Here is a 14,219-nt window from a genome sequence, read left to right on the forward strand (position 1 = left end):
TTTGTATTTTGTATTTTGTATGGTGTGCTCTGTGTGTTTTTTTGTTTTGTTTTGTTTTGGTTTTTTCTTTTTTTTGCTTTGTACTGTTTGTTGTTGTGCTGCTGTATGTTTTGATTGTGGGGGACTACGGATGCAAATTAGCTTCGAGCTAACTCCGATGCAGTGCATCTTTAATGTTTAAAACTGCACACTGTCCCGATCAATAAATAAAAATCCTATAATAATAAATAAGTAAATATTAATGCCGCAATACATTTACCAGAGGGAAACTGACATGTAGGAGATAACTATCACTTCCTGTGTCCACTATGTGCCGCTAGAGAACACCCACTAATTATATATCATGTTGCTGTATATCATGTGTAGACCACACAATTTCATGGATGATGTTTGTCACATAAGACTGACTTCCTGTTGTCAGTAGGTGGTGCTATGACTATGACTCACCTTTGACAGGTAGATATGTTCAGACTGGGACTCTTGTCAAGCATCAGAGATTTGGGGTAGATTGGACAATGTAAATTTGAGTTACAACAACTTCCTGTTTCATGTTTCAGGCAAAACTGACTGCTGATTGACATGCTACACCAAGGGCGTTCCATGACAACTCAAAAGCTTTGCAATTTAACATGGCAAAGGTGTTCAGATGTAACCTACCAAATTTCAAGTCGCTCGGTTTAATTGTCTAGGAGGAATTCATTAAAATACAACATTTGTAAATGGCTTCACTTGGCAAAAAAAAATTGCACAGTAAATTCACATCAAAGCAACTCGATTCAAACATGGCCCTGCCAGTTCTGATGTGTGTGACAAGTTTTTGAGTATCCCAAATCTCTCAAAAATGCAATGACATAGGGGAATAATCATAATAATAATAATCTTTACAAAAACAATAGGTTCCTCTGGGCCCTTGGCACTTTCGTGCTTAGGCCCTTACTATATGCGTCTGCAAAGTCAGACACAATAAGCATCTTGACAAAAAACATTTTGAAGCAGTCCCATTCAGGTGATTTTAATGTGGTAATAAATTTTGTGGACTGCTTTTACATGCACGCAGACCCAGTCCTATTTCTATTGTTTAAAAAACTGGATCGTTTTCAGACTAGGACAAAATGTATCATGCTGTCATTGTCTCTTGAATTGATTAATGTAACTCTCTGTTTACCTCTAGCCCCTTTTTGGCCAGGAAGTTCCAGGAACTACGGAACCAGAGGAACTAATCTCAGGAGCTATGAACTATAAGTCCCTGTTGCACATTCCTGTTTGTGTTTCCACTGCAACTGGACCCATGACAAATTAAAGAATGAAACGGAGTATTAACACATCAGGAAACAACAACAGAGTCGCCCCGTTGTGCTTTGTATTTACTGTTGATGACTGATGTTTGAGTTATAGATGTAATTAGTGAAAGAAAAGGAGAAATACACAGGATTGAAGCATCTCTCCACAGTAAAAGATACTGAGCGTCTGATGGTTATTTATTTCTGCTTTGGAATGTAACCATCGTGAATCTATCAGGAGATAAAGTTTTCTTTTTCTTTCTCATTTCTTGGCTCTGTTCTCTCTTCGGCTGCTCCTTCTTTCGCTTGCTAATGCTCGTAACTCTTTCGCACTTTTTCTTTCACTAACTTTGCTTTTAATGTTAATAAATGATGATGAATGCATGCTATATCAGTAAGTTGATACTAGAGTACTTTCTTATTTTATGGATGAAACAGTACACAAGTTGAAGCAGCTGCGGTGTCTGTTTTTGACCAATCAGCAACAGTCATCATCTACTTCCCAGCCCTCACCTATGGTCACCAGCTTTGGGTAGTGACTAAAAGAGATTGTGGATACAAGTGGCTGAAATGAGTTTCCTCTGGCGGATATCTGGGCTCAGCTGTAGAAATAGGAAATAGGAGCTTGGAGATCTGGAGGGAACTCGGAATAGAGAAGCTGCTCCTTTGCATCGAAAGCAGCCAGCTGAAGTGGTTTGGGCACCTGGTTAGGATGCCCCCTGGACACTTCCCTCTGGAGGTGTTCCAGGCACATCCAAGTGGGGGGAGACCCGGGGCAGACCCAGAACATGCTGGAGACATTACATATCTCTCCTGGCCTGGGAATGCCTTGGGATCCCCCAGGAGGAGCTGGAGGGCGTTGCCGGGATATATGATGTCTGGCATTCCTTACTCAGGCTGATGCCACTGCGACCCGATCACAGATAAGAAATTTAGTCCCTGGTTCATCTGGTCCAAAGGCAGGTTTAGTCCCTGAGTTCAAACTAAAGGAGATTCTTGTTTGCTGTCATGTTCCCCAATGACCTCCCTTTAGACATTTCTCTTGCTACGTATATGACGTCTCTTAAATCTCTGCTAAAAATCTCTTTACCTCTTTTGATTTATTTGGGTCACCTTTGTGGATTAAACCCAATCTCTGTGTTGTTATTTTATTGTTCTTATGTGGGTGACTTTTGAAAACACCCACGTTCCCGTCCTGATTGGGTTGTATCTGTCACGACGTGCCGTTTCCTGATTTGTCACACCCCTATCACGTGACCTTTTATCCAGAAGAAAACAAACGACATCAGCCTTGACTACCAGTGGTTAATTCAACATGGATAATGAATTACAGGCGTTGCTGACCTTGTTGCCTATGCTAGCAGCTGTTGTGCAGCTGAATTCTGCATATTATAATGCTACTACTGCCTACATGCACAGGGGGCAGGCTATTATTTTCAGGTGTGTTAGTATGGATGGAGATTATTTCTGAAATGGCGCTAAAATGCTCGTGTGGACAGAGATTGTTTTAAAATGAAAACGTATTACGTGTGGATGTAGTCTTAAGGGAAGTGAGGGTCCTACTGCCTTTCCTCCTTCAAACATTTTTTGGCTTCCTCTGTTTCTGCTTACCAGCTATAGTAATTAGCAGCATATGTTAATACTATGTCTCTATGGTTTCTTTTCATCTATGATATTAATGCATACTTAAGTTTCCAAAGCAGCAGCACTGGTACCAATGCCATTATATTAAAACCTTGTTCTATGATTACTGAAACAACTGATCACCAAGTAAACAGAAGTTTGCACAAAATCCAACCAACTAGTATGTCTAGCCTAGTATGACTAGACTAGAATGACATGCAACTTATGTTACTGTAGAATGCTAACAGAGTTCATCCTGTCTGCAAGTCAATTCACACAGAGCCCTGTCCATGGGAATGTCCTGCATCGCCGTAATTAGTCCCAGATCCAAGACTGTAATGAGTACCAGACTCAAGACATACCACCATACGGCAGTATGCTTCCTGACAGTCATTTCTCTCTGTGTTGGCACCTCACATCAACAAATACAGGAAAGAGTTAATAAACTCTTCGCTGTAATAGCTTTGGTCCACAGAGCAAAACATATTAGTTTTACAATAAAGGCTCTAAAATTGTGAGATGCCAACGTGTTTGGTTTGTTTTTTGGCCTATTCTTTTCTATTGGCCTGTGTCCACATCGCATGATTGTCAAGTTTCTGTCTGCAAAAAAAACAACAAAACAACAAAAAAACTACAACAAAAAAGTTCCTTTTATCTTCAGTGGAAAATACAATATTTTAAAATAGATTTAGCATTAAAATGTATTTTGATAACATTTCTAGTGAGAAATGTGCATTTTATTTTCATAACATTTGTTCAGTGAATGTGTATGTTTGTCACTTATTATGAAGATTTTTGCAGGCTCTCTATTGTTGCTGTGGTGGATGCTATGGACACTGCTATCACTGAAACCACATAGTTGCATGCTGTGTAGTTTTCTGAGCTGTTGTGTTATTTGTGTTGTTTTATGTATGTATGCATTCATGTAACATCAATGCATGTCACTAACTTTGCTTCTTCCCCGGAGTTTTTTGTGCTTTCTCATCTCACAGGAAAACCTGAGTCCCAGGCCGAACCTTCGCGGTCCTCCACAGTCCTGATGGCATCCTTCCCTGGCTGTTGCTGCTTGTGCTTGTTGTTGTTGTGATTTTTTTTCTTCTGTCCCCCCTCCCCCTTTCCCTCTCTCTTTCTCTCTCTCAACCCAACCTGTCAAAGCAGATGGCCGCCCACCAAGAGCCGGGTTCTGCTTGAGGTTTCTACCCGTTAAAGGGGAGTTTTTCCTTACCGCTGTCGCCAAGTGCTTGCTCATGGGGGAATTGTTGGGTCTCTGTATATTAAAGAGTTCTGTCTTGACCTGCTCTATGTGAAAAGTGCCTTGAGATGACTTCTGTTGTGATATGGCGCTATATAAATAAAAATTGATTGATTGATTGATTGATTATGTAACTGTTTGATGATGTCCTTTCAATAACAATGAAGATTTTAGAGCACCCCAGGGATGAACTGACGCTTTCTGATTGGATGACCGGAGGACCCACCTGGAAGTATTTTCCTCACTGTCACCATATTATGGTTTTCTTTTAATGATATCTTTAACATTTCTCAACACAAAAACCAAAAAGTGTCCTTGATAAGTCTGCAATATGATAGGTTAATGTTATGACCAGAAATAGTGCTGTGCCTGGCACAAGATCAGTTTCCCCTGCAATTAACGCAGACTTTTCAAAGTATGTTACCATAGAAACTACTTTGAGATCAGTTCTAATTGCAGGAAAGTTAGCTGATAATCTACTGCAATGGTAAGGAGGCAGTTTAAAACATGCATGATGTGGCCGAACAAACATTTTGAATCCATAACAAACAAGCCCCTTCAACACAGTTTGAAGTGCTGCATAACTCCCGCCTACACTGAACATCAGAGGTGAGCGTACGTCACACATGTGCAAGTCACAAGCAAGTCTCAAGTTACTGTGGTAGAATCAAGTCGAGTCCCTGCTATAAGTCAAGCAAGTCACAAGTCAAGTCATACAAATTTCTGATGATCTACCACAGTTTCCACATTTCAAACAGTTAAAAGACAGTGGTCATAAAAAAGTTGAGTTTTATTTTAAACATTAATGAAAACTGTTGCAGCCTGCTTACAGTTGATATATTTGACATTTTGTGGCAATAAATAACAAGCCTCCTAAATGAATAACAATGGAGAGTGGGGCTCTGAAATGATAATATAGCCCTATACCTCTAATGGGCTCTAAAGTGAAAACAGCAGTATGACACAAAAAATATACATCACAATGTTAAACCTCCTGCCCTGACTCCCCTTCAGGGCGGTCACACCATTTCTCCCTGGCATCATCTACGTAGATTGTATTCTATTACCATTATATTATCAGCATCTGTCTAAGGCGGCAGCCATTTTCTTTGTTTGAGCGGACAGAAACTTGACAGTCACATAACATGGATGCAGGCCAATAGAACAGAATGAGCCCAAACAAAACAAAAGAAAAAGAAAACACAGGCATTATTGTGAAACTAAAATGTTTTGGGCTGTGGACCAATGTAGCTATTACACATTATGATGTGAGACTGGGTTGTTATTGTTTGTTTCCAGCTGTTCATTTTAGTACACTAAAGTCAAATATTGGTGGGTTTACATGGTTTTGCTCATTAACTGCATATATTTTTGCTGCTGCACTTAAAGGATTTTGGCCAAACACTTTCTTGTCTGCACAACTCTCACATTCCTACTTCTGCCTCAGTGTATATTCACTGCTGAACTGCCCTGGCAGCGATAACATGTTCTGCTCCCAGAGAGGAGACAGGAGGCATGTAACACCCCACACTAGGGCTGGGCCATATACAGAATGTTTACATTATATCTGTGTGTGTTGGAAATACAAAATTAGGCAGATAGGCTATTGTCAATATTGCAGTTATTTCAATGCTTCTTAATGGACATTTACTTTGGTTATTTATTGGTTATTAACTGTTATGTACAGATGAGAGGAAGCCTGTACAGAACAGTACAATGAATCAGCGATTCTCCATCTGTATACATTCATGTACCATCAATGTCACTAACTTTGCTTCTTCCCCGGAGTTTTTTGTGCTTTCTCATCTCACAGGAAACCCTGGGTTGCAGGCCGAGCCTTCGCGGTCCTTCACAGTCCTGTTGGTGTCCTTCCCCGGCTATTGCTGCTGTTAATGTTATTGTTATGATTGTTGTTATTCTGTCCACCCCCCTCTCCCTCTCCCTCCCCCCTCTTTCTTTCTCTCTCTCAACCCAACCGGCCCACCGAGAGCCGGGTTCTGCTTGAGGTTTCTACCCGTTAAAGGGGAGTTTTTCCTTACCGCTGTCGCCAAGTGCTTGCTCATGGGGGAATTATTGGGTCTCTGTAAATTAAAGAGTACGGTCTAGACCTGCTCTATGTGAAAAGTGCCCTGAGATGACTTTTGTTGTGATTTGGCGCTATATAAATAAAAATTGATTGATTGATTGATTGATTGATTGGTTCCTCACTCCTGAGCTACAGACTGGTATTGGTGTACGACGTGTTGCTACCTGGCCATATTTTTATTTACATTTTAAAGTATACTACAACAACTCCTACATCCCGTATATTACAACAAGTCTATGTCAACATCTTGTTTTGAGCGATCTGTACATTGTGTCTGCTCTCAGTCTGGTGTGGCTACCACTGAACAAACCGACCTTCACCTACTCCCATAGTATATAGGTGTTTGCTGGCAGCAGATTGAGAACATGTCAAACGCAATTTCCAGTAACCTGCCTGCCTTCATGTTTTTCATACTTCAACAGAGCCGTGGACTTGCACTTAGACAGCAGATGCACACATGCTTCTATATGTATTATAGTCAGGGGCCAAATGGAGATAACAAAGCACATTTTCAGACAATCTCCCCTAAAAGGTGCATATGGTGTTGCACTTGGTTGAACACATTTAAAGTGACAGAAGTAGTTGTGTGAAGAATAAAAAAGTGAGCTTGAGAGATGTTCAAATCCTACTTACTTTCTCCCCTCCTGAACAATCACTGAGTAAAGAGGGTGATTGTTGAATTGTCTGTTTTGTAAAGTTACAAAAACTGTCAGACGCAGCTTTCAGACATCGTCAGATGATCCAACAAACACTTTGTTTGGAGAATACTGAGGTCTTTCCACCCTCCTCCTTTACGGACCAGCTATCATTTTGACACTCTTTATCCTCCCTTATTCAAAACATGCCACTTTTCCACGAAGATCCCTGTGTTTGACACTGATAATAAGCACATGTTCAACCTGTGTTTGACCCATTCAGAGGAGACTGCTGCCATGGGTCAATCTCTCCTTGTTACTGTTCACATATGACCAGAGTCTGCTGCTATTGCTCCTTTCACACTCAAAATGGTTACTGCAGTGTTTACACTGGTGGTAGGGGCATGCTTTGTCACTCTTGATACTATTATTGCAGGGCGCTAAAAGTGAGGAAAATACAAATTCTACACTTTAACTGGCTTTAACTTTACAGCTCTTTCTTTTGTAATACAGATGTTTGGCAAAGTCTCTCTGGGCCAGAGGCCATCATTTAAACTGCAGTTATGACTATGGCCACCACACCGAATTACATTACATAATGCTAGACTTTACATTTTACGTGTACTTTGTGCAAGTACGTGCAAGTACATAAGAATTTCAGGTTTTTTAGTTTGCCATCACTCATTTATATCTGCATGTATCAAAGACTGCATCTAGGAATGTCAAACTATCATAGTCTGGAGAGTCTGGATCTTTCTGGGGCTGTGTCTGATGATGTGGTACAGCTCTGTGTATGTCAACACAATAGCACCCTGCAGCCTTCCTCAACCAGTTTCACACTCCTTTTAGTGCTGTCACCAGCCAGCAATTAGATGCATCTTAGAACAAAGCCACCACTGTTGCAGTCAGGATGACTAGGCACTGGCACTGATGGAAGAAGTTTGGCTATGAAACTGCACTCTGAAGGTATGGTAGATAGATCACTTTATAAATCCCCTGAAGGGAAACTAGTTTGTTCACCAAGACACAAGAGAAAAACAATATAAGCTTTAAGTCCCAGCTTTTAAATACTTCAGTCTTAACCAAAAAAAAAGGGGTTAATTGGAGGTCTAAACAAATGTTACGCACATTTTTCATACAGAATTCAACTGTGTGCCCGAGTGTTTCTACCATAATTTTCTGGTCTACTACATGTTGACTTTTGAAACATCAACAGGAGGAATTGGAAGAGATGTTTGGGAACATTTTGGCTGATGATAATCCACTCCTACCGTGTTTTTGCATTGCAGAGATTGATAAAAATTCCCTATTATTTGTAAGTGAAATGGGTTTCAGACTGGCTTCACTATTTTTTTAAAATATTTTAAAGATTTCATCCAAAAATCGAAAAAGCATAAGCAGCAGATTACTCAATCATGACAATACTTGTTAGTTGCAGCCCTAGTTGTGTTAAAAGCCACCTGACACTGAATCTTTAAGGGATGATGCAACTTTTTTGGAGAAGGAGACACAGTGGACACAAAAGTCAACTAAATTATAATCACACTTCTTTAAAGCATCTGACTCAAGATTCTTTAGATTCATCTTTTCTATCCTAAAGTTTCCTAATATCAGCTACCATTAGCCACCATAAGCTAACTGGTCATACCAGACCAGGTAGCCCACAATACTGTTGTACAGACTCATCACTTTTTACATAAATCCTCATTTTCATATATGTACATACTGTTATATTTTATTTATATCTCATCACATCTTTTTATCTTTAATTTTTTATCATATATTCTATATTTTATGACTAGTGCTCTTATTGCTGTTTTCTTGTCCAGCACATTTCATTGTACCGTTGTGTGTTAACCTACATGACTAATAAAACTGAACTGAAGTAAGGCCATAACAGCACAAACCCTGTGTGTTGAATTTAGTAAGAGAGTAAGAGTGTGTTTTTATGCTTATGATTTCTATTTTTCATTTGTCATTTGTAAGAGGAAGATTGTATTATTTCTTCTTTCTAAAGTTACAGTTTCTTAGCACTGAATTACAAGTTTCTTAGCACAGAATTACAAGTTTCTTGCTCTAAAAACGGAGGGAAAACTGAGGGCTCTGAACACTTCCTTCACATTTCCACAAACTCCAGATTAATGGACTGACCTCTGGCTAACTTCACTGGCTTGTCCAGTGCTGCTACGCATTGCTTCACTTCACAGCTACAGACAGGGGAAAGGGAAACACAGACGCGAGGTAAACCAGGGTGTATATGGTGAGGGCAATAAAACTTTGGGGAAAAGCTTGTAGTGTGCATGCCATGCAACAATTAATCATCACTCCTTATGTTTGTCAGTTACATCAGTGCTTGGCCTGTAGCTAAATAACAATGCTATTAGTTCATACAGTACATCAAACCATAGACACGCTCCACCCCCAAGTGGCAGATGTATTTAGTAAACTATGTCTAATGTGATTGGTGGAGCACCTGATTACAACAGCATGAATAGTTTGTTTCCCCCTAACTGAGAATGAGACTCCACATGAATCACTCTCACCTGCTGTTTTATGTCTGCATTCTAAAATGGTTTCAGGAAAAGACAGTATTAGCAACACTTCAAAAATATAGTGGTTGGAATGGTTTTGCTTAGAACGAAGCAATAAATTGTATTATTAAAGGAAAACTGCAGTTTATTACACCTTGGGTTTTATTTTTTGTAGCTCTGGCCATCACTTCTGTCAGTTATCACATTCACCAAAGTTATTGCTAAAATCTCAGAATTCGGCTACATCACTAAAAATAGGTCCTACAGGGTAACAAACACAAGCAGTCACACAATCAATGAGCCAACAGTATTTGGAGGTAAAACTGAAAGTGAGCACACCTGCAAAAACAGTCAGTTAAATAATAGGGCTTCAAACTTTTTTTGTCACCAGCACAGAATAGCACTTATGTTACATTTCATATTTGGTTTCTTTGTTAAATGAGAAATTATATGCAGCCCTCATCATTACCCATGATGAGTTGACCAATTACTGTGCCAGGTGGCTGTTTTTCAGTATCCCCAACAGGCTTTGGTTAAATGTGATCACAGGGATGACAGAGCTCTCCTTTAACACCCCCCCCACAGCAACGGAAGGCCCTCTGGCTCCATTTCCAGCAGCAGCAGCAGCTCTGCCTTTCTGCTCTAACCTCAACATGGTGAGTCATATCACAGTGAGTACTCATTAGTAGAAAAGCTTCCACTTTATTCACAGCTGCTGCCTTGGCTTTAAGCTATTTCATGTTGTCCCTCCATACAGTGCTCACCCATTGACTGGTTGTTGATCATTTTGTTGTGCCAGGGCCCTTAGACTTATGATTTATATGTATTTTCTATCTTCCAGGCAGTCGCTAGTTTCCATTCACTTGATTGCACTGAAGTGAATGAAAATACATGAAAACTAACTTTGTTGGATGACCTAACTCAAGTAAGTTTCAAGTTGATTTTTCTTATTAAATAAATGGAAGTCAATGACTGCCTTGCAGAGAAATCACATATAAAAAACCAAAACACCACAGTATGCTATGAGAAACTGTAAGCGGCACTGTGAAGTTGGTTTGGGCGATAATTAAATATTTTTATCAATAAAGGACCAAGTTGCAATTAAAAACCAATCAAATTAGCTATTGGTGTATGTGCTTTGCAGATATGAGGAGTTTTTACTGGGTAACAGTGGAACACAGTTCATTGCTTTGAATATTAGTTTGATTATTACATGATATTAGAGCTGCAACTAACGATTATTTTTGTCAATGATTAATCTGTACATTCTCGATTAATCAATTAGTTGTTTGGTCCATAAAATTTCAGAAAATGGTGAAAGTGTTGATCAGTGCTTCTCAAAGCCTAAGATGACGACCTAAAACATCTTGTTTTGTCCACAACCCAAAGATATTCAGTTTACTGTCACAGAGGATTAAAGAAACCAGAAAATATTCACATTTGAGAAGCTGGAACCAGAGAATTTTGACTTTTGTTCTTAAAAAATGACTCAAAATGGTAAATTGATTGTCAAAATATTTGCCAATTTAACAGTCGTCAACTAATCAAGTAATTGACTGTTCTTTGCAGCTCTACATGTTGAGATACGTGTTACAAGTAAAGCACATGTGAATGTAAAGGTGAAACAATTTTCATGTTTATCACATGTGAAAACCTATTTTAGATGTAAAATTTTCTCATAGGCACATGACTTACAGAAATACCTAATGTGAAATACAGAACATCACATGTAATATCACATGTCAAACATCATTTGAAATGTGAAAAATCCACATATACGGTTTTCATACATTTAACACATGAAAGAAATCATTATACCGGCTTGCATGTACACATACACATGTGAAAACATTAATTTCACATGTGCAGTTATTGTAAGAGTTTTTTTCAAATAACAGTGTTTTCTCTCTATTAATATTGCGATATTGCCCAGACCAGTTTGGTGACTTGATAACTGACACATTTGAATTTCTAATAAGCTAGCATATAGAGTATGGACAAGAGCTGCCTTTTGACTTCTTTTAGAGGAAGAATCTCAACTTGTTAATCTTGTCTCTTTCCTTCAAAGACCCCTCCACACTGTATCTCCAGTCCTGAGTGCAGGTCATAGAAATAGGAAGAAATGCTGCTTGCACAACCAAAAAGGGGAAAGGAGGGGGAAAGTGCTAATGATTTAGCCCTCTGCGCCCCACCCCCCATGCCCCTTTCACTTCATACCAAATGGTAAGTCCTCAGAGCTGAAAACAGGAAATCTCAACAGCTCTCACCCCCCGCAGGGGGAGTAAATGAATTAGCATGACTGACAAAGACGCGAGATCACCTCGAGCTATGCATTCAATTAACATGACAACGACACAGTGGCCCTTTGAGTCTGACACAAGCACCTTTTTTTATGAAGACTAGAAGCTGAAACACATGTCAACAAGTTGAAAGAGGACAAAGAGTGTTTAAGTAGTCACAGAAAGCTATAGGGGGGAGATTCCCCCCCACCCCCACTCCCTCTTAAAACCATCTAAAACATTTTAAAGATGAAGGTGAAATGTGCCTGAAACAAATAACTTAAAGGGGTAAGCACATTTAAATCTAAATTAAACAAGACTGAAACGGTGAATAAAGAGCTTTAAAGTAGCTGAAATAGAGATTAAACTGTGTGAAAGGGTTGAGGTTTAAAGGGATGCCATCTCTTGATGTAAAGCAATTATGATCCTTTTGCTGCAGATGGGATGTGAAATCTCCAGCTCCAAACCCCACAATGGATCTAGTACAGTTTTGTTGAGTTTTATTTTGATTGCAACCAGAAAAAGCCAAAAGGAAAAACTCCATCTGTTGTGTAAAATTATCTCAACGCATGAAGAAAAGGGGCATACTAGAAACTATTCCTCAAGTTCCTGAAATGAACCCTGCAGCCGATCACAGGAACATTATGCTTGGCTGTAAATCACTATCTTCTTGTTGGGCTACATGTTGTGCAGCACATCAGTTAAGTCTTAAATTCTGTCTTTTAGAAACTTGCGGTATGAAAGAGACTTACCGTCGCATCTCAGATTTAGAGCAAGGAAAAGCACCCAGAGCAGACTCTTCATGGAGGTGGTCATAGCGCCAGAATCCACTCACAGCCTGTGCAGCAAAATATCAAAAATCTGACTCAAGATACTTTCATCCAGTTTAAAAAGCCGAGCTTCCTCTGTTGGATGTTCACCTTTTCTTCTTTTCTAAGTCAGTAGCCGGGTCCGCACAGAAAGCTCTGATTCCAGGTCACAGAGAAGTCCGACATGAAGGTACGGGACAGATGCGGGTTCAGAGAGGAAAACACAGCCGCGTTCATCCCCTGCTCAGTCCGGCAGAGACGTCGAGAGCCGCGCGGCTCCTCCGGAGCTGTTGGTCCCAGAGTGGCCTCCTCGAGCTCAGGAAGGACGCACGCACGCATTTACACGCGCACACAGAGGTGCGAGAAGGTTTTGCAGAGGGCCCCATCTACAGACAGAACCACAGCAGCTTCACAACCAGCATACTGCAAAACTACAAGTCATTTGTGAAGACGTTTGTGTCAAGTTACTGTGTCCAAGGTCAAGAATGAACAAACTCATCATTATACTCGTATTAATCCCAACAGATTACCTGATTTCATTCCATTAATATCATGTTTTCCCCATTTTTTCAATTGAGACAGTGTAACATTTGTCAAACAATACATTTTCACCTTGACGGTTGCTTTAGGTAAAAAAATCAATTAAAACAACTCTTTGTAGGACAACACATTACAAGTAGTCATACATACATAAATTCAGAATTGATATTGTTATTTAATTTTACAGCTGTGTTAAGTTCAAATGTCTTTTTTATGTCATACATTTGACAATTACTTAACTGTAATGATTGTGTGTGACTTCTGTGGAAAACAATTTCCTAATATCTGACTTAACAAAATTTATTTTATTTTTATTTTTCTTTCTTTTTCATGTTTTATGACATGATTGTGCTGACTTCATAATTCATTAGATTAATGCTATCATCAGCCTCTTTCTTATGTCATCATGATTAGAGTGATAAAATACAGGTTAAAAACCAGTTGGATGTGTTTCAGCCTGAGGCAAAGAGCCCATACATACCTTTGTACATGTACATGCATTTCCAGTGATGTGACAGCATGTGCACTTGCAGATGTATGAACACTTAAACCCATCAGCACTGAGGGAAACATCTCTAAATTTAAATCTGTATCTCAGTTGTGCTTAACAGCAGTATTGACCAAAACGTTTTAGGGGGACCCTGAACAGATTTTTACCTCTCATCCTTGCCATAAAGAGAGAACTATAAATCAATGGTGAAAAGTAACTAAGTACATTTACAAAGTACTGTACTTTAATACAGTACTGAGGTTCTTGTACTTCACTTGAGTATTTCCCTATGTAACTATACTTTTACTCATTTCAGAGGGAAATATTGGACTTTTGAATCACTACATTTAGGCTATGTGACAGCTAAAGCTGTAGCCAGGATTCTAGATACAATGAGGTCATAAATCCATGTCCCCTAACCCAAGACCCCACCCCGGTAAATTTGGACCAGATACATTTTTTAAAAATTATTTGGATTTATAAAATATGTTTATTCAGTTAATTTTTTTAAGTTAAGTTTTTTTCATAAATTGAAATAAAGCATGTCTTTGCATTGTCATATGTCAGGGGTATTTATTAAATTTTAGCCTCCATATATTCAGAGTAAGTGCACAAACTCTTTAGTGAAATATGGAACAGATTGTATCAAGTGTCTTGTGAAAGAATAACTGTTGATTATTAATTTACTACCATT

At 39.2% G+C, this 14,219-nt stretch overlaps 1 protein-coding gene across 2 annotated transcripts in view; it reads right to left on the reverse strand.

Annotated features, from left to right (window-relative positions):
- Positions 1–12,919, reverse strand: part of ror2 (receptor tyrosine kinase-like orphan receptor 2) — a 65,229-nt gene extending 52,310 nt beyond the window's left edge. Inside the window, exons 1-2 of one of the 2 annotated variants that reach the window (XM_042395267.1) lie at positions 12,607–12,919; positions 12,439–12,524 (exon numbers count right to left, since the gene is read on the reverse strand). In XM_042395267.1, the coding sequence (XP_042251201.1) occupies positions 12,439–12,502 (64 nt within the window). In that variant the 5' untranslated portion in view covers positions 12,503–12,524; positions 12,607–12,919. Of the gene's footprint in view, positions 1–12,438 lie in introns of both variants that reach the window. The other variant, XM_042395266.1, reaches the window with a different exon arrangement.
- Positions 12,920–14,219: the final 1,300 nt, after the last annotated feature.

This window comes from Thunnus maccoyii, chromosome 19 (genome assembly GCF_910596095.1).
Source record: "Thunnus maccoyii chromosome 19, fThuMac1.1, whole genome shotgun sequence".
Classification (NCBI taxonomy): Eukaryota; Metazoa; Chordata; class Actinopteri; order Scombriformes; family Scombridae; genus Thunnus; species Thunnus maccoyii.